The 26,504-nt window shown below is 44.9% G+C and overlaps 1 protein-coding gene across 3 annotated transcripts in view; it reads left to right on the forward strand.

Moving 5' to 3' along the window:
• The window catches only part of SHOC2 (SHOC2 leucine rich repeat scaffold protein), a 94,643-nt gene extending 72,649 nt beyond the window's left edge, over nucleotides 1-21,994 (forward strand). For all 3 annotated transcript variants that reach the window (XM_088464852.1, XM_088464859.1, XM_088464866.1), the window contains 6 exons: nucleotides 2,471-2,601; nucleotides 12,258-12,446; nucleotides 13,380-13,502; nucleotides 13,628-13,765; nucleotides 15,747-15,864; nucleotides 15,962-21,994. In XM_088464852.1, coding sequence (XP_088320978.1) covers nucleotides 2,471-2,601; nucleotides 12,258-12,446; nucleotides 13,380-13,502; nucleotides 13,628-13,765; nucleotides 15,747-15,864; nucleotides 15,962-16,170 — 908 coding nt within the window. In that variant the 3' untranslated portion in view covers nucleotides 16,171-21,994. The remainder of the gene's footprint in view (nucleotides 1-2,470; nucleotides 2,602-12,257; nucleotides 12,447-13,379; nucleotides 13,503-13,627; nucleotides 13,766-15,746; nucleotides 15,865-15,961) is intronic.
• Nucleotides 21,995-26,504: the final 4,510 nt, after the last annotated feature.

A 26,504-nucleotide genomic window follows, 5' to 3' on the forward strand; every position in this document is an offset into this window, starting at 1 on the left:
TTGTTACCATACATCACTCTGTACCAGTGTATAGGCTTGTTACCGTACATCACTCTGTACCAGTGTATATGCATGTTACCGTACATCACTCTGTACCAGTGTATATGCATGTTACCATACATCACTCTGCATCAGTGTAGTGTTCATTGGAGCACCCTGCACTTGTCACAACCTGTGCAATTCCTTTTTCGTGCCTGGGGTGTCGCTCTAGTGCTTCTATCACACTCTGATTTGTATATCAGCTGAGTGTGCTAAAACCACCAGAGCATAGAGCGACACCTCATGCAGGAAATAGGAACTGCACAGGTTGTGACAGGTGCAGCGTGCTAGAATGAACACTACCAGTGTATAGGCTTGGTGCCCTACACTGCTCTGCACTAGTGTGTAAGCTTGGTGTCCTACACTGCTCTGCACTAGTGTGTAAACTTGGTGCCCTACACTGCTCTGCACTAGTGTGTGAGCTAGGTGCCCTACATATCTCTGCAATAGTGTGTGAGCTTTGTACCCTACACTGCTCTGCACTAGTGTGTAAGCTTGGTACCCTACACTGCTCTGCACTAGTGTGTAAGCTTGGTGCCCAACACCGCTCTGCACTAGTGTGTGAGCTAGGTGCCCTACATATCTCTGCACTAGTGTGTGAGCTTTGTACCCTTCACTGCTCTGCACTAGTGTGTAAGCTTGGTACCCTACAGTGCTCTGCACTAGTGTGTAAGCTTGGTGCCCAACACCGCTCTGCACTAGTGTGTAAGCTTGGTGCCCAACACCGCTCTGCACTAGTGTGTAAGCTTGGTGCCCAACACCGCTTTGCACTAGTGTGTGAGCTTGGTGCCGTACACTTCTCTGCATTAGTGTGTGAGCTTGGTGCCGTACACTTCTCTGCACCTGTGTGTGGGCTGGTTTGGCTGCTTGGCTTTGCAGTGAGATGTGAGGTCATGAAGCATGCTGGAACACCGTATCTCGTCACTCCGGGCAGTGTAATGGGGAAAGCTCAGACTTGTCCTCATCCTGTTTGTAATTTCTCCACTACAGAAGCAGCATCTTTAAAAACGTGAAACATTGTGATAGTTTCCTGTGCTCATTTCCCCACACGGCCTGTGCAGTAAGCACCCTGCATGAGGGGCAGCCGGGCTTCTGCTAACACTCGCTGCGCTTACAGGTGCCCGATGTATACAGACATTACGGTGCTGGTAGTGAGCTCCTCTTACCCCGTCCCTTCTCTCTGACACCAGCATTATAGTGTCGGAATGCCGACATCATTGTCCACGATAGGATCTCCTGATTGTCAAAGGAACAATTGCATGATTCTATTTATCATAGGCTTTTTTTTTTTTAACCAATTCAATTTTTGGGTTCTCTATTTTCTCTATCTGTATGTAAAGGATTACTGTGTACAGAGGCAGCATGCGGTGTCCCCCTACTTACTACAGGTGTCCCTGGCACAGGCTAACGCTGGCATGGCTAAGATGCTTCATTACCCGCAGTTGCCAGATCTTGTTGCTTTCCAGTGTTCATGTAAATTCTTGTTGTCGTATTAATGAAACCTTTCCAGCGAGCTGGAGGCAGACGGACCATGTAATGAGCGCTTCATACCATTAATCATCTTCGCTGTTACATATTTAATAAGCTTTAAGTGTCTTGTCTGCCAGGCTCCGTCTCCACCAGCCAACTCGCCACCACTGGGCATATACACAACACTTCCCACTGGTAATTGTTGTGTTGTGCAGGTGGAGATGTTGTTTTCCTCCGCTGTGCTTATTTTAGCCGCGTCTGTACAGATCGAGGTTTGCGTTTATGTTGCATACTCCTTTTTGCAAGCTGTGCAGCTAATTTTGCCTATACTCATTTCATTGTTTACTGCACCCCGAGCGGATTCACAACTTTTTACATGTTGATCCGCTCATTTAATTTCTGCAGAGCGCAGAAGATTGGTTACATATGTATATTCAAGGAGAAAGCTACAGGCTTGTCTCAGATGCGTCCTCCAATCGTACGCAGGCTGCAGGCGTCTAACTTACACCGGGATTCCTAATGATACAGATATTCCATTGGGGAGTCGCCTGTGTATCGCATGCAATTAGAGGCCGTGTGTTGCTTGGCTATGCTGGTGCTTGCAGCCAGTTGAGTTTGCAGCGCTTAATTGTGGTCTATTCATGAGTAGTTCAGTGATGATTTTAATTGGCTCAACTTAGTGTGCCCATAGGGTGAGACAGTCCAGTGTTTATTTTACATATCATTGAACTGAACGTGATGAGTAACTGGTGCCTGCAAGTGTAATGGGCAGTAATTACACCCTCTTGGTTTGTAACGCCAGGCTTTCTTCATCGCCGGTCTTCACATGTTGATGGAAATGAGAGTTGGGGCCACTGATACTGGGCAAGTTTTGTACTATAGAAATTATTTGCTATAAAAACTTTTTATAAGGGAACATTGTAACAAGTGGCTCATCCTGTGTGTGTAATCTGCCCCTCAGGAAACCTTTCCAGCCTGAATCGCTTGGGACTACGGTACAACAGGCTGTCGGCGATACCCCGATCCTTGGCCAAATGCTGTGAGCTGGACGAGCTAAATCTGGAGAATAACAATATATCCACTTTACCGGAGGTAAGATGCGGAGATGACAGAGGGCGCGAGGAACTAGTGTTTTAGCGCTACGGCCTAAATGCGACACATGGATTAATACAGAACATGTACAGTATGCGCTGGTTGTATACAGTCTTCCAGATGCGTATGTAAAGCAATGCAGAATCTGTGCGCGCCATATAAATAACCGGTAACTATAATAGCCATGTCCGTTTCAGCCGCACAAGGTGTAACATCAGAAAGATCCTACTTTCCGGGTAGCTAGGATCCGCGGAGCCCGAGCTCTGCGGCCGGCGTACATACCTATGGCGATCACTGGCTTCATAAGCCTAGAAGGATTTGTATGGGTGTTAATGAAAATAACTGATGTTGATTTGGCGCTGAGAGCCCAGCATAAACCCCCTGTACCCAGCATATGGCTCTTATGGAGTGCGAAAATTTTTTTTTTTTACTTTTGTAAAGTTCGTTACAGGCCTGCGTCCCATATCCGTGATTACAGTACAGAAAACTCGCTTTCATGCGATTCCTTTTTGTAAAGATACATTACACCATGTAAATTGCATTGTCAGATTGATCTAGTTTAGCCAGTGACCAAAACAGAGGTATTGTCTCTGCAATGGGGGGGCCGTCTGGCACCTACATAAACTGGCTTGCATTTAGTGCTGGCCCATTGTGACTCTGTATTTTTATTTCATTATTATTCCTTCTTGAATTCACTTTGTGAACACACTCCAGCCCCCCCCCCCCCCCGAGACACCAATACATCCAGTTACTGTCAACATGCTGAGCGGGATTTTCTGCAAATTGCTTCATAAATTAGTCATGATTGCAGCAATTGACAATAATTTCTCTCTTCTCTAAACCTGCTTGTAAACACGCCCTAAACCAGGATTTGCGGCCGTTTGCTGGTACAGAACAGCAGCTCAGTTTCTCTCGTCTGACCCCCCCCCTTCTCTTTAACGTAAAAGCTTTTCGATAAAAGGTTTCAGCATCTTCGCGCTGCGGATTTAACCGCTTCCCCGCCAGAGAAGGTGCACATGAGAGTCGGCACAGCACTTGCATTATGCACCTTTCAGCAGTGATGGGGTTAAGGAGAAGAGCCTTGCCGCATTCCACTTACAGGAGAGGCAGACAGTGAAGGAGGGGGGGGGGGATGTCAGTGTAATCATACCAGGGTCACAAGGCAGGCTTCCAGAGATGTCCTAATGCCACAATGCCTGTGAGGGTTAGAGGGATAAATGCTCCTCGTAGACCTCACCTGGTGATTAGACTTCATGTGCGTTACAGGGGGTAGCCAAGGGGACTCTGTCCAGGTTTAACCATTTTCAGAAATCATTTTTCTATTAAACGTGGGTCAGTGGTGCCAAATCCCTCCACTGCCTGCCCACAGATTCAGGGAACCAGTGGCCCCAATATAGTGCTCATGTATTCTGCGTGCCTCTAGCAGTCTGTGCCGCTGCAATATTTCCATAGGTGCCGGTTTTATGATGTTTGATAATGTAAGGGCCATATCCAATTAGCCGCGGCTAATTAGCTTTTCAGGGGTTCGCTCGGGGCTATCCAATTCGCCTTGTAGTCAGCATGACGATGGCACTTATTGGGTTTTTTTTTTTTTTTTTCGGACCTCATGTGGCCTGAAAAATAATCCACGATAAGTGCCGTATTTTCGCCCCAAAAAAGGCGAGAACGCACATAGGGCTGCGAGCTTATCGCGGCTCCCATGTGTTAACGGGCGAACTATCCTATTAATTCGCCCAAATTAATAGGATAGGGAGAAAAAAAATATCAGTGAAAATCGGGGATTATCTGCAAAAAATCCCTGCTTTTCGCTGATTGCGGGGATCAATTAGTGCCCGAACAGAGTTCGGGGCTAATTGGATATGGCCCTTAATGAATAGATAAAAACATAAATTCCGGTATGAACGTTCCCATTTTTGTGAGATGGCCGGTGATTAACTTTGTGGGGAACGACGTTTCAACTGTATATATTTTAGCAGGGCGTAATCGTATGGCTTACGGGGGGGAAATACTAGACAAGTTTTTTTTTTTTTTTTTAAATTTCTGCCATATACCTTAAACCTGTATACAAAACACCTAGGGTGCAGCCTCTGTGTGGTCTGAGATAATTGTCACTAGGAATGAGCGCAGGGCTGGGAGTTCTATTGATGCTTGCACTGACTCCTGATTTCAACCTGATCTCCATCCTTGAGTTAGCTGCATCACTTGCCGTATCCTCATCCGTTCCTCGTTGACGGCGCCAGCGTAGTGTTGGGCGTCTCGTGTCTGACTGTTAGAAAGTCTCCCTCTCCAAGTTAGGCCCTTATACAATTAGAGGAGAAAAGTCGGGGAAAGTCTCGCCTGTCCGACTTTCCGCCTCCTTCGCCTGTTTCAGAGGCGGAAATTTTACGCGCGCGTGCCCGCTTTTCTCCATATTCAATTCTTAAATAGGCAAAAACGGAACAGGCGGGAAGTACTGTCAGAATTGGGGAAATCAGTCTGTACCCCAAAAAAAGATGCACTAACATACATAGGGAATCAATGTAGATGTGTACTGATAGCCCTAATAAAGGTATTTGGGGTACTTAAGTAGTTTAATTTGCTTCTTATTAGCGTATTTGCAAAAGTGGTGAAGAATGGCGTTGTGCAGTATTTTTTGGTGAAAATAAATAGTCCTGTCAAATATGGGGTACTTGAAAATGGGCGCTAGCATGTTTTTATGTCTCTAAAGTGAACTTTTAAAAAAATGTGAAAGACCACCCTCATACAAGCACCTGCAATCCCAAAAACACTTAGCCTTCTTGGGGTGCTGTAAGGAGAGGCCATTTCGCTAGTTTTTATAGTTGTCCCCCAACTCTTTACTTTTTCGTACCCAAATCGAAAGTACTTTTTGTTGGGGTGTTCTGAGGTAAATTTTTCCTGATTTGTCTTTTGCGGGGCTGTCCCTAGGGTTCTGAGTCGTTTCCCTACGTTTGCACCCCAAAATAACGATTTTGTACTTTTTTCACCTGCTATTCATAGGAGATACTTTTCCGCCTATTACATTGCATTGAGTTTCTGCTTAGGGGAAATCGTCCTGGAATTGAATATGGCGATACGGAAAGTCAGAATCCGCGGAAACTTTTTGAATCGGGCCCTTAGTCTTTCATGCAGTCTCACCAGCTTCCAACATGCACTCAAAACACAGCTTTTCATCAAAGCCTACCACCCCTCCTCCTAAATCTGAAACTGTGACACCTTAAAAATACAAGATAAATAGCTGCTTGCAAAATGTGCGTAGGCGATGCTTTAGTAGCAACCACGCGGATCACAATATGAATTGCGCAGCGGAGGGTTCACCGAAAGGCTTTTCCCCGGTATGTTGCAGAAAGAGGTTACCCACCTTTATGTAACAAAGGTACTTTACTAGAAGCAATAGAACGTTGGGTCCATCGCAACTTCAGAAACAGCCATCCAATGCCGAGAGCATCTTGAAATACGTCAGAATGCTGATCATCTGAACTTATTGGGGGGCTGAGTGTCAGTCAAATAATCTGTTTGGGTAATGTTACAGGCATTAAACGTATGTATGTTGGGGTGTTTGTTTTTTTTTGTTTGTTTTTGCAATTTATGGTACTGTTGTTTTTTTTTTTTTTTTACTTTTCATGGGCTGATCAAATCAATTTACTCAGTGTATTAAAACAAGAGATATGGTAAGAACTTACCTTTGTTATCTCTGTTTCTACGAAGTCCATAGGGTCCACAGGGTTGACCTTGGGGTATAGGTTGGGAACCAAATCCGGGCACCACGCAGTTAAAGCTTTTAGCTCCCAGGATGCACTTTGGTCCACTCTCCCTATTACCCCACCCACAGCCAGAGGCACCTCAGTTTGTAAGTAGCCAAAGGCCGGAGGAGGAGAGAAAACTGGAACACTCAATAACCATACTCACAGATATGGGAGACGGAAAACCGGTGACCAGCCACACAGCCGTCCAACTGCACTGAAATGGATGCGAACCAGACACTGTCCGTAGCCAAGAATACCCTGGACAAGATGACCATAGCCACCCGGAAAGGGACCGTTTTGCCTCCGGAGAGAGCATCATCGTTTGAACAGTGATCCGACAGAAAAAACTCGTTCCATCTGGAGATAAGCCAATTATGGAAAGGCCTGGAATGGAACTGAGCCCATTCCACCCTTCCAAAGGCAGACACTGAATAGTGGACCATGCATCCCAGAGTGTAAAGACATATGTCGACTGCGTAGACATCCATGCACTCCTAATGGAAGAGTGGAGATGCCGTCTTACGCCAGAAGAATTCTCAGATTCTGAGAATCCAGCAGGGCTCCTAGGTGAAGAATACCCAGAGAGGGATGCAGGGAGAACTTTTTCCCCGTTGATTAAACGTCTGCACCCTGAAGAAGCCACGGTCATCCTGACCTGGCTGTAGAGAACCCTGGCGATCCTGCTAAGAGCAGGAGGCCGTCCAGGTACAGGAGCATTGGGATATACTGAACAGGAGAACTGTCAGAAAATCCAAAACGCTGGTAAACCCCTGTGGGGCTGAGGACAGTCCCAAGAGGCAGAGCCCGAAAAATTGCAAGTGCTGTGATACAGCAAACCTCAGTCCATGCTGAGGCAAGGTCTCTGTAAGTACCCGTAGGCACTAGTCCTGTATATCTAATGATACCATAAAGTCCCCAGGTTCCAAACATAGTATGATAGACCCTAGGGATTGCCTCCTGAGCCCAGGTAGCTTTAGGAACTGGTTCAGGGAAGTGAGACAGAGAATAGGCCAAAGAGGACCATTCAGCCACCGCACCAGAAAGAAAGCAGAACAACCAGTCCCTCGCTGAGAAAGTGGGGATGGCCTAATGAGCTCCGCTTACCGCAACAACTGTATAGCTTTCTGGATTTGTAAGGCCCTGTTCGGGTCTGAATAAGGGCCTGCGTACCATCACCTGGAAAGAGTCCGCCTGAGCAAAGAGAGGGCGTACCCTCTGTGAGGACATGGGATGTGTGTTACAAATTAATGTGAGGACATGGGATGTGTGTTACAAATTAATGTGAGGACATGGGATGTGTGTTACAAATTTACTGGCAGCATCTCAGTCATTGCAGAGATCAATTTACTTTTTAGTCCTTTTGTGTCCCCCTTCCCGTCTCCTAGTGTATGTGTGATCATTCTCAGGACACACATTTCCATTACCATGAATATTATGTACTGTAAAAATGTAAGTTATTGAAATGTTTAATACTGGATAAGCCTTGATGTTAGCCTGGTCCATATGTCTGTGTTAGAGCAAGGTGACACCTCCCAAAACAAAAGACCCTCTAAGTTAATTCCCACCTCCCCAGGGGACACTCAGGATTTACTCCTCCTTCCATTTGCCTGTTTTGTGCTTCACGTGAACCTGGTAGACTGAACGGAACCATCCCAGCAGGTGTTCGTCAGGGAAGTAATACCCAGAGGAGGTAGGAGAAAGTGACAGCATAAGGGACTCGCAGCAATCAGGAAACGGTGCAACCCCCCCTGGGAGGTCACAATATCGTGGGAAATTGGAAGATTTTAAAACGGGTCACTGAAGGTAACTCCACATGTTAGTCGCTGACTTTGGCTAAGAGGCCTCGCTCTGCTAAGGTGCTAGTGGAACGCATCACCAGTTCTGTGGATTTATACTTGGAAATTCTGCAAGGACCTATACGCTATTCATTGCTGTGTGTTCTGTGATTAGCTTCTACTGCATGGGGTCCTGGAAATGCTTGATTGTACCCAGGGACTATCACTGCTGTGTGATCTCTGATAGTTTCTACGTGTGGGGTCCTGGAAGTGATTGAGTGGACATACGCTATGCACTGCTGCGTGATCAGTGATAGTTTCTACTGTGGGGACTGAGGGTCTCTAGCTATTTCGTGGAATTGTTCTGGGACATTATACTCTACTGGGACTGCCTCTGTCTGGACTGCTACCTGTTTATTGCCCGTTCACTGGATTTACTGCTTGTCCTGACATATTATCTATTTCTGTGTGCTGTGGAAAAATAAACCATCACGTTGGTTTCATCTGCTCGGTGTCTGGGTGATTAAGTGAACCCCGTATCCTCACACCCTCCTACCCACCTAGCCGCGGCAACTTGACACTAGTACCGGGCGAACTGAGAAAATCGCCATCTCCCAGTGGTAGGCCTGTCTCGTCAGGCTGAAGAGATATCCGCAGGATCGCCTGGCAGTCCAGGCCTGCTCGGTACTGGATAGTCTATGAAGAAACAGACCTTTAGGCTGACCCAGAGGACAAAAAGACTTAACAGACTTAGTCTGAGGCCTTGTAGTGGGCATAGCTGAAGGCGGTAAACTTGTCGTTAGTAATACTGCCAAAGTTACTACAATCCTGTTAAGGTTAGGACCAAACAAGATCTACCCTACAGATGGTATCTGCACCTCTGCATTCCCAGAGCGCAGCCATAGGGTATTACGGAGGATACAGTCGCAGCCGGAACACTGAAAGTTAGGAGACTGATATCCAATATAGGCATTTCCACCTACGACAACTGCATATATTACGTGAGCGACCAAATTAAATTTGAACCCCAGACGTGTTGGAGGGGAAAAAAACATTACAAATGCATCAGCTCAGTATGCAAGAGTATTAACCAACCATGCTATAACCATGGTAGGATGGGTAACAAGCCCTGAAAGCGAGTATACTGACTTCAGGCAGAGTTACCCCCTACGGATCCGAAGAATCCGACCACGCAGGAATGGGAGGCGTCAACGACGAGTAACACGCCCATCCACCCCAGGAGGACTCGTGATGACCCTCAGGGAATTTGGGACAGGAGGCCAAACACTGTTGCAATACCTCGTATCTGGCAACAGCCAGAGTCCCGCCATGCGATCCACCCGCTAGTCAGCAACAGGGAACCCGAAGGCACGCAATACTGAGGGTGTATGATACAGGTGCAGGTCAACATTCACTCTAACCAGAATGGACCTGCTACCAGCCCCAAAGCAGCATATAATAATACCTGAAATAGGCTTCCCCCCGTGTAAGAGGGAAAGAGCCCAAAACAGTATCCAGTTCACGGCAGAGCCAACTGGGAAGTAACCACAGGGCGTCAACCACGCCAATTTGCTTTTCGTAGAAAACGACATCCACCCAGGGTGGCTGTGGTAATCCCTGCAAGGGGAATGACAGACTGTTGTGGCACCAGGGGGAATTCATATTCTGCGAAAAACCCCTGCAGGGAGCGGTAGTCTGTGTCACAGGGGAAGAGTGCAAGAAACTGCGAGATACCCTGAGATGAAAAGGGCAGTATGGTGAAGTAACCCCAAGTGAGGTACAACAATGGGGCCCGCCCGGCAATCCGCAATTGAGAGGATCCCGAGAAAACAAACCGCCCAAGGGGGTCGTGAAAGGGGCCGGCACCAGATGACGCAACACACAGAACCCTTTATGAAACAAATCCTCCGCACTAACCCCTGCAGCACATGACTTGCAGGATAGTAAAAATGGGTGCAGTATAACGCTCTGTCTCCTGGTCAAACCTATCAGACCAATCTTGGTGGAAATATCAAGCAGTGCTATACTGGTCCTGACTGATGCCAAAATTAGCCGCAGGGACTCATTTTCAGCGTATGCAACACACAGTTCCAACTAAAATGTGGCAACGTGCAGCACGCAACAGTATGTGACAAACCTCACAAATATTAACAAGTATATAAATGTGAGGTCTCAGAACCACCCTAAGTACAGCTGTATTAGGGCAGATAAAGAAAAGGGATAGATATACACTGACAGGTGAGAGAATTAAGTACAGACAGTCAGCACAGTCAGCACTAGCATAAGTCACATACCATGCAGAGATATACATATATACATAAACATGTCATATAATATACTGCACTATTACACTGCATTCAACTTACCCAGATTCAGTGTCTGGGAAGGCTACAGCACTGTGTACACTGACCTGATGGTGAGGTACGCAGGGGGACTGGACTCACTGCCATCTCCAGAGATTTCTGCTGCACCAAGAAAATGGCCGCTGGAGACCTCAGAAGAAGCGTGGCCCGCGGAGGAAGCAGCTCAGCGACGCCAGACTATACATACTGAAAGGCGCGCTGAGCTGAGCGGAGGAGCCGCTGTAACAGGAAAGGCTGCCTCCCCTGGCCGGCTATTAACCCCCGGGACGCGCCTTACCTGCTCCCCGTGGATCCGGCAGCAGTCCTGGGCGCCCGCAGAGTCCGGCTAGTACAGACTCTGGGGTCCCGCTGAGATCCCCAGATCTGTACTGGCGTCTCAGCGCCGGTGGGGTGACGGAGCGGCAGCTTAGACGTCCCATGGACAGTCCGACGCTGCCGCTCTAAAAGTCCAAAGTAAAAAATAAAAAAAAACTCTGTTCTTTGAAAAAAATATATAGCTTAGGGGCTGTTAATCAGCTCCCCACTGCACTAAACGGTGACCCGACTCCGGCCGGGCACCAACTTAAACTGAGGTGCCTCTGGCTGGGGGTGGGGTTATAGGGAGAGTGGACCCAAGTGCATCCTGGGAGCTAAAAGCTTTAACTGCGTGGTGCCCGGATTTGGTTCCCAACCTATACCCCAAGGTCAACCCTTTGGACCCCCTATGGACCCTGAAGTAGAAACAGAAAATAAGAAAACAAAGCTGTGACCAGTAAATACATATTTTGGTTTATGTAGATCGTGTGCAGATAATTGGCATTTTGCATAATCTGCATTTTACTGTACCACAAAACTTAAAGTAAATTTTACTTTGTTGCATTCTCTCCAATTTACCTTGTAAATCCACATAAATAACATGTGTGTCCTACTGTATGTTTAGATGTGAAATTCCCTCTTTGTTTCACCAATAAAAAAATTAATCAACTGCAGAGAACAAAAACTAAATAAAAAAATGTTTGGTGTTGAGTGTCTCTCACTCGCCAAGCTTCTCAGGAGGCATCAGTCCTTCACCTTTAACTGCTATACATTAATCCACTGCTAGGGGGCGATTCAATTCAGTGCCATGTTGAATAGTACCAGGAATGAGTTCCCAGCGCTAATCAATTGTCTCCATTGCACTTAAGTCGGGCAGTGCAGGTTATGGCGCCTAAAGCCAGGTGTTCAGTCGCGGTAACTTGCATTCTCCGACATAAGTGCTAGCCGCGATGCTGTTATAGTGCATGCGCTAAGCCGGAAATTGTGGCCCTAGTTTAGTCCTGAGGTGCAAGCAGAAATCCTCTAGTTGTGGTAAAAGTGCGGCCATTTCAATACATCTGTGAGCTCCTTCCCAACGCTATTCAACATCGCGCTGAATTCAACCTCCCCCTTAGAGAGCTGAAGACTTGGTCCTGTCCGAATAGTCACTGGTAGGAGATTTGGTATAATGTTATCTCCAGTACTGTAATTATACACACACACCCGTTTATGGCAGTGATCTTCTGTATAGCTCCTCCAGATAGAATCTGGTCACTAAAGGGATACGTGGTGTCTCTTGTCCTGGCTGATTGGCTGTATCCCGGACGCTCGCCATTGGATACGACAGTACTGGATTTGCTGTGTGCATCTTATTGTATCCACTGATCTCTTATTGTATCCAAGACCCATGACCGTAGCCGTACCCTGCCAGTAACGGGCACAGAGATCCCCCTATAAGGTAACCACAGCCTCTTTACCCCTCTGTATGTTCCCCTCCTTAGGGTCTCCTGTCCAGCTTAGTGAAAGTGACGAGTTTGACCCTGGCCAGGAACTGTTTCCAGTCGTACCCTGTGGGCGGCCCCTCCCAGTTCTCCACCATCTACTCTCTCAATATGGAGCATAATCGCATTAATAAGATACCGTTTGGCATTTTCTCCAGAGCTAAAGTGCTCAGTAAGCTGAATATGAAGGTGAGTGCAGTTCCATCCTTTCCTAGTCGCTAAGTAATGGCGTCATGTTACAGAGTGAGCTATTTTTTGTAGCGAAGCGTTGAGTATTGTTAATGGAATTGTTAACACGTGAATTGGCTCAGTCACTGTGCATCGCGCTGCGCGTTTCGCTTTAGTGCAGCTATAGTCAAGGAACAAACCTCTTATCTATAGATCCAGAAACATTTTTTCATTGTTGTACCTTAGTCGAACCTCAGTTTTACGTTTGCTTTGGATACGCTAACCTGGACTTTACACGGGTTTAGTCGTTTTACGCACCTAAACCCTGATTAATTACCTGCAAAGAGCGCTATATTTAATGGGTGTCCAAACAATTGAATTGCAACATTGGATGCCCATTAATTACTGCTGTGTAAAGAACAATTAAATCGCCCCCTTCCTGCACATCCCATGGTTGGTCACAGTGCTGGGTCTCTACTATTACTCATCGATCCAGGGAGCGTGTAAACTGCTTGCGCCTTGTTTGAGTTGCTGATGAGCAAAATAGAAACACTGCGTAATCTTGGCGCGCTGCTCAGAGCAAATCATGTGAACGGTAGCATCCGCTACCCTTCTAACCTCTATGAACAAGATCCGGCCTGAAGCACTGCTAGGTGATTGTGTGTGTGAACAGCTGGGGCACTTATCGATGTCTCTCTGTTGCAGAGTGTGTGTTATTGTCTCTGCGTTAACACTTTTATTGTATCTGTATTTGTTGGCACCAACGTGGTATCTCAATTTAATTGTTTATTTAATGAAGCCAAACGCGTGCTTTACAATGTGTAAAGTAACCTTACTGCAAATTATTGCATCTATTAAGTCTCCGAGCAGACCCTTCTCCTGACTCTAGCAATAAACACTGCCTGGCGGTAGTTGTGCAGTGACCCATTTAATATCTTTATCACCCTACAATAGGACAATCAGCTGACTTCTCTACCCCTGGATTTTGGGACATGGACTAGTATGGTAGAGTTGAACCTAGCCACCAATCAATTGACAAAAATCCCAGAGGACGTGTCTGGCTTAGTCTCCATTGAGGTAATTATTAGATCGACGCGTTTCTTTGGTTTCCTTCATACCTAAGATGACCAGCATTGGTGCTTGTCTGTGGCTACTCGAAGCCTTAACGCCTTATTAAAGCCCTGTCTCTTTCCTTCTTTTAGGTCTTAATCCTGTCAAACAATCTCTTAAAGAAGCTTCCTCACGGTATCGGTAATCTGCGCAAACTGAGGGAGTTGGATCTGGAGGAAAACAAGTTGGAATCGCTGCCAAACGAGATAGCTTACCTGAAAGACCTGCAGGTAATTCTGGGTGCTGCACCGCCCCTTTTGGAGTGTATATACTGGTTGTTTTGTTATGGGGGTTGCTGTGATGTATACAATTAGCCAACTTATTTAAGTTTATTCAGTGCAGGTAACTGTTCAACATAACAGGAATATTATAAGGATATTACAAATCCCCTAAGAACTGCCACATATTAGAGAGAGGAGGTTTTAATTTCATTGTTTGCTTGCTTCACCTTGGTGTGGATAAGGCAACTCCTTGTAGTGTATATAGCAGGTTGTATTTCATGGCTAATGATCTCAGATACGTGTGACCACTTGCCACAGCCTGGTACGGGTGAGGCATGTCCTCGGGGTTTAACATGTTGTATTTCATGGCTAAAGATATAGAGTGACAGACACTTGTATAACTCACGCGTTTCACCATGCTGAGAGCACTACCTGCACTAAATGAATTCCTGTAGGGTTCTTGCTAGTGAGATTATAGCCCGGGCAGAACACAGCTATTCACACAGTCAGGTCCTTAAACTGGAAATAAAATTTTCCTTGTAGTGTTTGAAAATCCAATTAGACAGCTATTTCCTGTGTGCATGGAAATGGAAGACCAAGCTGGGCGGCTTTAATGTACTTCTGTGATTTCTACAGATGTATTTATGTAGCATTTTTCTGTGACTAGAAGAATGGGCAGAACGAATGAAACGGTCGCATTTTCTGTATTTGAAAATAAATGAAACAATATAATTTGTTTGCTTTTGCTAAATTTAAGGGATATTGCTCTGAGGTATTGATTACTGCTTGGTAGAGTTTGACTAGAACAATTGTACCTCTAAAATGAAGGGAATTGTTAGATTAGGTAATCTATGCTAATAAGGGTCACTAGTAAAATATTTTTTGTTATCCTCATTTATTACTGTAGGCCTCTCAGAGCGACAGACAACATTGTCTATCTCCTCATACGGTATTGATGGCGATTACAGCCACCCGCAAATGCGTCCTCACTGGGTATCCGTAGGCCATATGGCACTCCAGACGCCCGGCGTGACTGATACGCTTTAGGAGGAGTAGCGTAACATCCTTTTTGTTTCTTTAAGTTTTGCATCTTAGGAGCGTCGCAGATGCAGCAAAAAGCCGCTCTCGGTGTACTAGGGACGCTGGGCTTTAATTATGCAAATAAGGCGCACATTTTGCGTGAAAAAGACACTCGCCAGTGCTGAGTCGCACGGGTCCTGGCGCACCGGGAGGGGCTGTTTGGAGCAACTTAAGCTACAGTATGAAAGGACACAACCATATGAGTCTTTTAACAAACCAACAGCTCTTAAAAGATGCCGAATATCGTAGTTTTTTTCCCAGCGGAGTTGAAAACGGCAATATAATTAAGGGCCATATTCAATTAGTGGCGAAAACGGCCGTTTTTTTCACACAAAAAAGCAACATTTTCGACAAAAAACAGGTGAAAACGGCAACAGGGGAAAATAAACTGGAGAAAAGTTTTCTCCATCCCAGACCAGGCGAAAAAAAAAGCAAAATCCCTATTTTTGGCTAAAAATGTGGGAATTTATTTCAGAATCCTTTCGACAGCCTCCCCCCTAAGTTGTGTACTTAGCCGAAAAACTACTGCGTGGATTTTTTGGGGAAAAAAAAAAGTTGAAAAAGACAGAAAGCAATTTTTTTCCAGGAAATTACTGTTCCACATAAATTGGGGGTACGTTAACATGGGTCCAAGTATATTTTCGTGCCTTAAAAACACAATTTTAAAAACCGCCCACTGCAACCGCGTGCGATATTTAAAACACTTGATGCATCCGTACCGCCCAACGAAAAATCAGACCCAATACGTTAAAACCATTTTCAACTTATTTTGATTTTTTTTTGCCCAAAATTTGGGTGAGGAAGAAACTGTAATCCTCATATTTGTACATTTATTCCACTATTTTTTATTTTTTTTTTTTAATTGGGGTTTCTATAACATTTAAATCCCTACTTTTTTTTTTTTTTCCAGAAATTGGTGCTGACAAATAACCAGCTGACGACCTTACCGCGGGGGATCGGCCACCTGACGAACCTAACGCACCTAGGCCTGGGCGAGAACCTCCTCACACACCTTCCAGAGGAAATAGGTGAGTGAGTGTCGGCCCCGGCCCTCTCCAGGTGTCCTGGGGTGCAGTCACCCTCCATACTGTGCTGACTGAGTCTTGTGTCTCCTCCTCCTTGCAGGTACACTGGAGAACTTGGAGGAGCTGTATCTGAATGATAACCCCAACTTACACGGCCTGCCCTTTGAGCTGGCTCTGTGCAGCAAATTGTCCATTATGAGCATTGAGAACTGTCCTCTCAGCCATCTCCCACCGCAGATTGTAGCTGGGGGGCCTTCCTTTATCATTCAGTTCCTGAAAATGCAAGGTCCTTACCGTGCCATGGTCTAATGCAAGTCTGATGTGTCATACACTGTACAAACTGCATTCATGTCGTGTTAATGTATATATCTAGAACAAGGATGTGGAGTGTGTGCCATATATATATATATATATATATATATATATATATATATATATATATTTGCACACACAGATTTCTTGAGACTGCATTATGTGTTTTTGCTAATAGAGGAATCATAGCCATTTAGATTTTTTTTTTTTTATTATTACGTAAAAAATATCAATTGCTTGTTGGAGCTATTTCTTTGCTGATTTTGGTGTATTTTTTTGTCATTGTAATCTCTATTGACAGCACGGTTCTAATCAGTTGCCAACATTATCTGGTAGTGATCACAGTTGACGGAAACCTGTTACTGTGTTTTTTTTTTTTTTTTTTATGCCCATTTTGTCATGTGGTAAGAAAACAAAATGGCTCCGTGTGCGTCCAGATTTCCATGCACCCCCCCCCCCCCCCAACACGTCACACTGACCTGTAACCACTCAGGTCATGATATCGTCTTTAACTTATTACATGAATGTTTTGGGGGGTTTTTTTCTTTTTTTTTTTTTCTTTTTGTGTTTTTTTTTTTTTTTATATTGTTTACAGTCAGGGTAAATCACTGTATTGTTTGACCATGATTTGCTCTGTTTTAACTGCGTTGAGGTTTAATGCTTACAGTGGAATCTATTCAGTCTGTCTGTGATTTCCGTGTATTGTATTTAATCGTCAAAAGGAAGATACACAATCTGGACATGAGGCCGATAACTCTTCCCCCCTCGTTTGCCGATTTTAGGGAATCTTGCCACATTTTACCAAATAACCGCCTCGATCATCAGTTGTCGGGAATGTACACTTTTACCACTCGGACAACATATCGAATAATAGAATGTTCTTTTATGACTGTACCTCTTTGTATGTGTGTATGTGGATATACCTGTGAGAAATCTACCCTCCAGTTGTCCTGGTGAGGTCGCTGGAGACCCGTTCTGTATTGAGCGAGACATGAACTTTGGCATTTTGTTGATGGTCTCTGGGTTTTGCGGTTTTATGGTTTCACGTACGCAAAATATTCTGTCCTAAAATGTTCCTCTTAGGTGCGAAAATCTTATTAGGCTGAAACAGTTATTAGTCTCTAAAGTTCCAACCAAGGGTAGCTCCCAATGGGAGTGGACACCGTAAAACATCCTTATGGATGGATGCGGCTGTTATAATCTATGTTTTCGGCTAGTTGCGTTCTTGATCTCTGTACTTAGGGACGATGTGTAGGCAGGAGACGGGCCAGACATAAGTATGCTGCAATCTTTTTATCCAGATATTTTTTTCCGTTTTTCAAATACGTCTGTACTGATATGCGGCAGAACGCTGCAGTTTAATTGACCCTTCTTATGTTGTCTAGGCTAGATGATCGGTATTCAGTTAGATGATTGCTATCCATGGTGGCCAAGTTGACTACATGGATATTCACAGCTGCTGGGTGACCAGCATGCCCCGATGACCAGATTGCTAGTGTCCTTCGTGGCCTGAAGGCCGGGTGACTGGCATCCATCGTGGCCTGATATTATGGTGGTGGTTATCGCCAATCGTCTAGTTGGAAAGTGCTTCTCGCCGCACATCCAGCCTCTACCTCCAAATCTCTTTAGAACATATACTTTGTGTTCATCGGTGTAATGAGGTTTAGATCAGCCATAACATATGTCCCGATAACAGCCTAATTTATTTCTGCATTACCGTCAAGCAGAAGAAAACTAGAGCTGATATTCTAAGTCGTCCAGCTCATAGAACAGGGACGCAACCTATTATTGTTTAAAACATGTAGCCTAAATGGTGCCACCGGCTTCGGCACGCCCCCCTCATCTTCAGCACCAGCCGTTCCGCAACCTAGTTCGATAAACTAGCGGAAATGAAGAACCTTGTTATGTTCTGGTTTGTACATAGCGCCCCTTAACGAGGAGAGTGGTCAGTTTCTCACGTTATTTTCTATTTAACCGTTAAAGTCCGTAACTTTTTTCTTTCCCTCCAGAATGCGCATTTCTCACACTTATGGCAGCAAGTATCTGGGGTAATAGCTTTTTGCCGCCGTTCCTCGCGGTACCTGTCCATTGTTCCATCGTTATCTGTGGTTCGTTAGGTGATGCGGTTATATTTTCCAGGATTGTTTACCCGCTAAGTAGGTGAGATTTTATTGGGCAGCTTCCAGTCCTGTATTGTAGCTGCTGTGGGAGTTACAGCAATTTTCTGTTTAGGCCCTTTTAGATCGGCCGTACGCCATTGGCTTCATTCTGTAATATAGTTTTACTGCATCTGCTGTGGGGTTTGGTTGCCAAGTATTAGTGCGTCAAGTGGAAACCACCATCTGCAATTCTATGCAAAACAATAATAATCATTTTGTATAAATGATTTAGGCCTGGCCGTTGGTGTTTCTAAGAGTAAGTGAAGCCCATGAACGGGGATTGTGAGAAGCAAATTTTTTTTTTTTTCTTTAAAAAAAAAAAAAAAAACCAACAATTGTCATTTCTCATTAGGACCCATTAAATATTAAAAAAGATTTGTAAGAGTGAAGCGAAGTGCTCATTAGCAGGAGTAGAGGGGTTGTACGCGCATGTGCCATTGGCTCTCTGTCCTGCCGATATTAACACACAATTCAAGTCCTTCCCTGCGACATCCTGAGTCGCTGTTACAGAGGTGGGCGGACCTGCGGCTGCTTTCCCGTTTGGGACTTGTAGTCCGTCAGCAGTGAGTATATGCCGCAGGTTGGTTAATGGCCAGGGACGTGTGATATCACACCGACTGAAGCGCTGTTTGGATGAATTTCTTATACTTTTGACACTTTGAAGTATAACCTTTGTTTTTATAACTTTATTTCCTTTTGCCAAAAACAATGCCTGCCTTCTCCTGCGCAGGTGTGCTGTTAGTCCAGTTATGCTGCCCGCACGGTACCCACTGTGTGCCATATTCTTTCTTATGCCAAATGCAATTACGTCAGTATCTGCCACAACCCAGCCCGAAGTATTTACTATTGAAGCCAGTGGCTTGTCGGCCTCGCTGTAATGGGGTGACCTACTGCTACGTCTGCAGCATCTATAGCGACACGCCACAGAGTATTCGGTCCCCCTCCCCCTTACTGGAGTGCAGTGTTATAAGACTGGAACTATGGGTCCCCTTTATGCTCAGAGCAGATTCCTTTGTACTGATGGAATGTCAGGATTCTCATTGCTACCCTGGTAACTATAATGGGTTATGCTATAGTAAAATAATGTGTCATAGTATAGCTCAATTTGCAATTATCTAGCAACGTACAGCAAAGTTTAAGGAGCTATCGCCAAAATCTGAGGCCTTCATCGGACGCTGTAGGCAAAACAGCTTCCAGACAGGGCCAGAAAGCCGCCCTCACCGGTAGCGCCCAGCGCTGACCTGTTATTTTAGGGTTGGTGTATAGCATTAAATACATTACTCAAGGAAGGAGTATGGCGGAAAAAAAAGACATCAACAAACTTATTGAACATATGTAGCCAAGTATCCCGCAGATTTAAATTGACCCAACGTTTTCCTGTTTTTTTCCTTTTTCTCCATGGAGTGTTTATACGACTTAATGTATGCTGTTCCGTCTTTATTCCTCCTGTTTTCCAATCATTAGAAAGCTAACGCGTTCTTACCATTTACACAATTACAATTTAACACCCAGAACGTCCTGTCCCCATTGTGTGTAAGTTTTAGATCTCATCTGCTTTTAAAAAAAAAAAAACCAGGGTTGGAATCTAGTGTACGCATTACCTGCACAAAGGAAGGAGCGAAACGCGTCCCTTGCCCTCAGTGATGGCACTAGTTCCTAGTCAGTGGATAGACTGCGTTCTAATAATCCTGTAATGGCGACATCTGCCTGTAGGGCACCAGCCTACTTAAGAGTCTTTGGCCAATTTACAAAATATTTGCCCACTTGAAAATTTAAGTCATGTAAATTGCATGTAGGAGCCGGCGATTCCCTTTGCTGTACAAATATTGGTGTCCTTGTAAGTTCTGAATATGTATGATTGGGGAGGCTAGGAAGTGTGAGTTTTGTACATTGAGATTACACTGATTTGTAAAGGTATCTGCTTTGTTCTCTGGAATAGGGATTAGTCTTTATCCCTTTACCTGTTACCCCCACAGGACACTGACTCATTACATTACTGTTACAATAGCGCAGCTACCTTACTGCTGATCCATATGTAGGTTTCTCATCCGGTGGGGTCGTACCTACAGCCAGAGCAACTCAGGCCTTCAGTCCAATTCGAAGGCTTATCATAGAGGTGCGTTTTTTATTCTGAAGATGAGATGGCTATATGTCAGTGTTCATTCTAGCACCCTGCACCTGTCACAACCCGTGCAGTTCCTCTGTTTTGCCTGGGGTGTCGCTCTCCGCTCTGGTGCTTCCAGCACACTCAGCTGATGCAACAGATGACAGGTGCAGGGAGCTAGAATGAACACTGTCCCTTCTTATAGGAGTACTAAGTGTCTGGGGGAAGATATATTGAGTTAGAGGAAATTAGCTTGCCCCTACCCCGATCACTTTGCCTCTTATTATAAAACTCTGCAGATGCAGCCTAAAGAGCGTCTCGAGGAACCATTTGAAGGTGTTGTAGAAATAGTCCATGTCAACAACTGGCGTAGAGTTTGCTGGACGGGTGAGACGGATTACACCATGAACATTTCATATAGGTCCCTTCAAGTTATTGATAGACACATTTTAAGAATATCACTGTTCACCGACTGGTAAAGGAAAATATATATATATATTTTTTAATCCTTGTTTTTAACTTGTTACTCATAGAAAGCAACTGGAAGGATAGCCCTGAGGATGTCTCAGACCCTGCCAGCCAGTGCCATAAACATTAAATACACTCCACTCTTATTTTGTTAGTTGACCTGTGTCATGCCAAAATCCACATAATATTGTATTAGTCGCTGACCCGAGGCGGGTGCAATCCTTCCTGTGGCTTCCTGCTGTGTCCTTTAGTAGACCTACACTATGGCTTCCTGGTTATTGGTGTAAGCACTACCCCCATCGCCAGTCATGTGAGATTCCTGGAACTTGTACATACATGAAGGGTTTGCTCATGATCAGATGTATGAGCGAATGGGTGGTAAATGACAGGGTATCACGCCTCTTCCATTTTCCTGCACTTTTCTCAGTTCAGCGGGTTTTTCTGCAGATCGTTTAAACCACAAAGGCGTGTGGATGGCCGGATCATTAATACCACTGGGGTGCAGTTATTACTACTACCATTAGTTTTAGTGTCTGTGAAGCCTGTGCTACTGATGGCGTAACACAGAGCGCTCATTTGTCTGATGAAATATCCTCACCATTATTAGGACACCTTATGGCCCGATGATGAGTTTTTTTGCATAGTGTTTTTATTTCCCCCTTTGGCAATGACAGTGACGGGCACCCGTGTTACTTTGCTCCTCTAGCTTTGATGAAGGCACTGCATGTGGTTTTTATTCCTTTGCTAATTATGCCAAGATGCCTGCCAGCTTTAGGCGTAATGTATTTTAAGGAAAAAACTAATAATAATAAAGTAGACCCTACAGGAACGACAGTGCTCAGTGACTCTGGGTGCCGCCTGTGTCACTGGGCCACGGGACCTGGCAACGGAAAGTGCTTCTTCCTCCCCCGACCTTTGGGATATTACATGTATTCTTTGGTAACACAGGAGGCACAGACCCTGGCCGTGACCCAGGACCTCCCCCTCTCTTCTAGGGGCAGACGTTTGCACTTTTTTGGTTTGCCTCCCTCTTAATCATTGTAAATATAAATGTCAGCAAGTATCAAATTAAACAAATGTTCAAACTGTGTATTGTGTCTTTGGTAGTTTGCGCATTGTATGTTAGACGCGTAAGGAGGGACGGGGACGTGGATACTTGCTTGCCTTTTGCAGTCTGCAGCAGCTCCTCCGTCTTGTCTCACTACCGTAACTTGGGCTCAGTGAATCCCAATGAACAGGCTGTAAAGTGTTCCTCAGAATTGGAACCAGTTTCAGCCTCCATGTGACAACTTTGGCTGCATTCATCTCTCCCCACGCAAAGTTGTGAACTGATTGTACGAGTTTATTTGTATAATTGGCGCTTTGCTCCTGGTATATATTATTGTAAGTGCGGTTAGTGTAACATTTTGAGACATGATGTTAAATGTAACTGGCCTGGCTTTGGGAGTGGGAAGGGATAACCTTAACAAAAACTTTCCTTTGCTAGCAGGGAGGTCATCACCCTCTGTGTTGGGTGGGTTAGAGGAACCACACAAATGTCTGCGAATCGCTAAATACTGTACATTTATATTCTTGCAAAGCCATAGTCCCTGTCCATCTGTCCATTCAAATCGAGTCCTTATTGCAGTCTACTCCCTCTACCGGACTAGCTTCCGTGCTCAAACAGCAAACTAGAATCGCTGCACTATTGCAAGGGCTTATTTGAATTTAAGGCAGAGGAGGAGACTGGTTTTATCTCTATATATAGAGCAGATGTGGCCGTATTTCAGGTGTATTCCATTTGAGTGTATTATCATGCAGAAATGTGTGAAGAGATATATACGGCCAATAAGATACCACACTACCTATTATCCGCTATAGTCCTGTTACCTACAAAGACGGTGCTTTAATGCCGTTCTCGAATGTCCTGTGTTGGGTTCTGACCCTTACAGCCAGCCATAGGTGCCAGCAGAGAGGAAGTTGCAGCCGTTACACCGAACACCCAGATGTAAAAGCCGCATACACACTAGATGATTGTTATTAACGATATCATTCAACGATATATCGTTCCGTGTCTGTGCAATGAACGACCAACGATGCGCGCTCCTGCGGGACGTTTTCTTTGACGATCGTCAAGAATTGCCTGTTCAGAGATGTGGCAGGACTTCACTGAAAGATAGATCTTTAAAGATCTATCTTCCAGTGTGTACACCCAATATTGTTTGTTCTGCACTACAGAAAGTTCAAGGGAAATCTTTCACCGATAGCGTTCTTACAGCACATCGTCTAGTGTGTATGAGCCTTAAGGGGTTCCACACGCCGGTAGTAATCGCTCTGCTACAGCGGGCACCTACAGTCAGTGAGTGTCTGATGGTGGGTCTGAAACAAGAGCTTACTGATGGTAAGAGGGAGCTCCAAGACAAAGGGCTATATTTACTAAGGGCCTATTTTTCAACGAGTTTTATCATTCACAACAAGTGATAAAACTCATTGCATATGATAATGGTGATCCAGCCAATCGGCTCCCAACTGTCATCTGTTTGAAAAATGACAGTTGGGAGCTGATTGGCTGGAGCATCATTTATCATATGCAGCGAGTTTTACCACTCGTTGTGAATGAGAAGATTCGTTGATAATTGGGGCCCAGTCGGTTTTGGGATTTTGAACGAGTTTCCGTTCGTTTTGCAAACTGACCATTTACTAAGATAAAAACCGGCCAAATGACTGACTATAGCACATCGGACCAACCATTGATTATTTACACAGACGAGTATACAAACAGCAGATTTACTAAGCGTCGTTTTGCAACGATATATCGTTGAATGATATCGTTATCATCCATATCGTTCATAACAATCATCTAGTGTGTATGCGGCTTTTACATCTGCCCTTAAAAAAATAGACTACCTACTGACAGACATGTCTGAGATTCCTCTGGGTTTTGCTATTGCAAATCTAAAAATACAGTAATGTGACTTCGTATAGGATGGGTGCTCGATGAATCTCTACACTGGTGATTTTATGAAAACAAAATAACACAATTGAACCATTTGTCAAAATGGGCTTCACTCTGCCTGTTGGAATACAATATATGGTGTGAAACATTGCACAAAACGAGCGTGCCACATTTGGTACCGTTACGCAATATAATGGTTGTCGTGTTAAAACATTTTTCACAGAACCAGTAAATAAGCATTTTAACGGTAACTGCTGAAATGTAGACATAATTTCAGCAAATAATAGGACAGTATTGTTCCCTTTTAGGAAGCGGGGCTCAGGGTTTGAGCGTGTGGGTCCTCCTAGCTCCTCCTGTCTCCCTCCATCTATACAAATAGCACAACGAAAACCGACACAAACAAACACTGAAAAAGAAAACCGCTAACACTGTACTGCTCACAAACACACAACCGGCACAAAAAAAACATACACGCTGACACGATGGTACATAAATATGTACTGCAGACAAAAAAAAAAAAATTATACAAACTTTTAAATAAGACAGGACTACGCACAACAAGACAACTTTCAGAAATCACTATACAACTCGCCAAACTGCTCTGCGAGCACCTCTCTCTCCTCCCCCCACCTCACCGCGACCCTCACAATGTGCTAGGAGCAATTTGGGGCATTTTCGTAAGTTTTTTTTCTTTTACATAGATATTGTACGTGGTACGTTTTAGCCAATAGAAAAGTACTAGGAAGTGTTGGTCAGTTTTATCAGTTCTATTTGATGTCTGTTTCCATCAGAAATTACAAAACTGACGGACTTAGCGCCAGCAAAACCTGAACGACATTACGGTCTGTTCTGAAATGACACTGAAAACCTAAGGATGGTAAATGCACACTTTTTAGACACAAATGCCATCTATAGCAGTCTGTTTCCAAACCAATGCAACATTGACAGTAAATTTAGCCCAAAGTGTTAAAACCACAAACTGACAGGGAGGTAGAATCCATCCTGCAATAGTAACAGGACAATGTTGTTTTTTTTGGTTGTTTTGTTAAATAGGGATTATGCATCGGAGTGTGCAGGGTTGTGACTACACTTCCTCTGCACATCCGAAAAATCTGCATGCTTAAAAGACTGCAAAACTACTACTATCAGTATACAAACCATTTCCTCGGCTTCAGGGTATTGCGTCCAGCCTATTACTCTACAAGAACGGCTGTGCTGGTAAAGCCCGGGGTTTGATTACAGAAAATGGATGTCGATGAAAACAATTATTGACTAACAAAAATGACTAAAGTGCTTTAATATTCCTGATGTTAGGGGCTTATTTACCCTTTGTAAAAAAATTTTATTCCATTTCTCAACATTTTTTTTGACGTTAACATTCCATCCCTCGCATCACTTGTAATGCCGTTATGGTCAGCTATGTTTCTACAACTAATTAGTATTGTGGTTTCAATTTTCTCTTATGGTGCCCCCCTCCCCTTACTGTGATAGATGAAAGATCTCTCAAACTCATTCCTCAGGGAGCGCTAACAGTGCATGTTTTCCAGGTCTCCTTACAGAATCACAAGTGAAATAATGAGCTCTCCCTGTGGATCTTTTAAAATGTGTCGGCCAGTAATGGATACACCTGTGCTCCAAATAGGAAAACTGGAAACCATGCACTGTTAGTGCTCCCTGAGAAATTAGTTTGGGAAACACCAATCTATCCAAAATGATATAATAAACTCCACAAAAATCAATTTTTTTTTATCATTAGGCATAATTCACGTTACATGTATCTTTGTTAGGCCAGCTGTTAGCGTGTCTTCACCTTGCAAACTCACCTAAAGCAGGATGTGCTTTTTATATTTTATTTTATTTTTGTTGAGTGAGTCTCTGTCATTATCTAGAGTTATTCCCTTTAAAGGGAATGGGTATGAAATACCGCCGGCCATTCACGTCAGCGGCAGCCCGACAGGAGCAGAGTGCAACGCAGCGGAAGCCTGACAGCGCTGGAAATCCTGATTGTGGATAGGTAAGTATCTGCTAACCTAACCCCCCCTAACCCTCCTTAGGGGTGCCTAACCCTAACTTCCCCCCCAAGTGCCTAACCCTAATCCCCCCTTTAAGTGCCTAACCCTAACCACCCCCTTCCCCACTACCTAAACCTAAGTCCCCCGGGGGGGTGCCTAACCCTAAGTCCCCCCCCGGGGGTGCCTAACCCTCCCTCCCCCTAGCCTAACACTCCCGGGGGGGTGCCTAACCCTAACTCTCCCTCCCCCTAGCCTAACCTGTCTTCTCCTAGCCTAATCCTCACGGGGGCGGGGTGCCTGACCCTAAGTCCCCCTCGGGAGCCCTAAACCTAACCCTCCCCCCCCGCGGCTGTCCGCTCACGGCGCCCGGCATCACTACGATCGTCATGCCAGGCCGAGGGGAAATGCGGGCGTCTACATCTAGACGCCCGGCATTTCACCCATGCCGGGATAAGACAGTCGGGAAGCCGGCTGTCGGTATATAGGCTTCCCGATTGCTTCCCCTTTAAAGGGGACAGTATACTTGTGTGATGCAATTCTCATATCCCAGGCATGGAGCCTCATCATTAGTCTTTTACAGTTGACAATGCTTCATGTTTTGGCCAACAGCTCCTTTAACTGCTGAACCTCATACCTCAGTTCTAGTCCTAAAA

The sequence above is a fragment of the Taudactylus pleione genome, unplaced genomic scaffold, assembly GCF_031769625.1.
Source record: "Taudactylus pleione unplaced genomic scaffold, aTauple2 ptg000008l, whole genome shotgun sequence".
In the NCBI taxonomy this organism is placed as follows: Eukaryota; Metazoa; Chordata; class Amphibia; order Anura; family Myobatrachidae; genus Taudactylus; species Taudactylus pleione.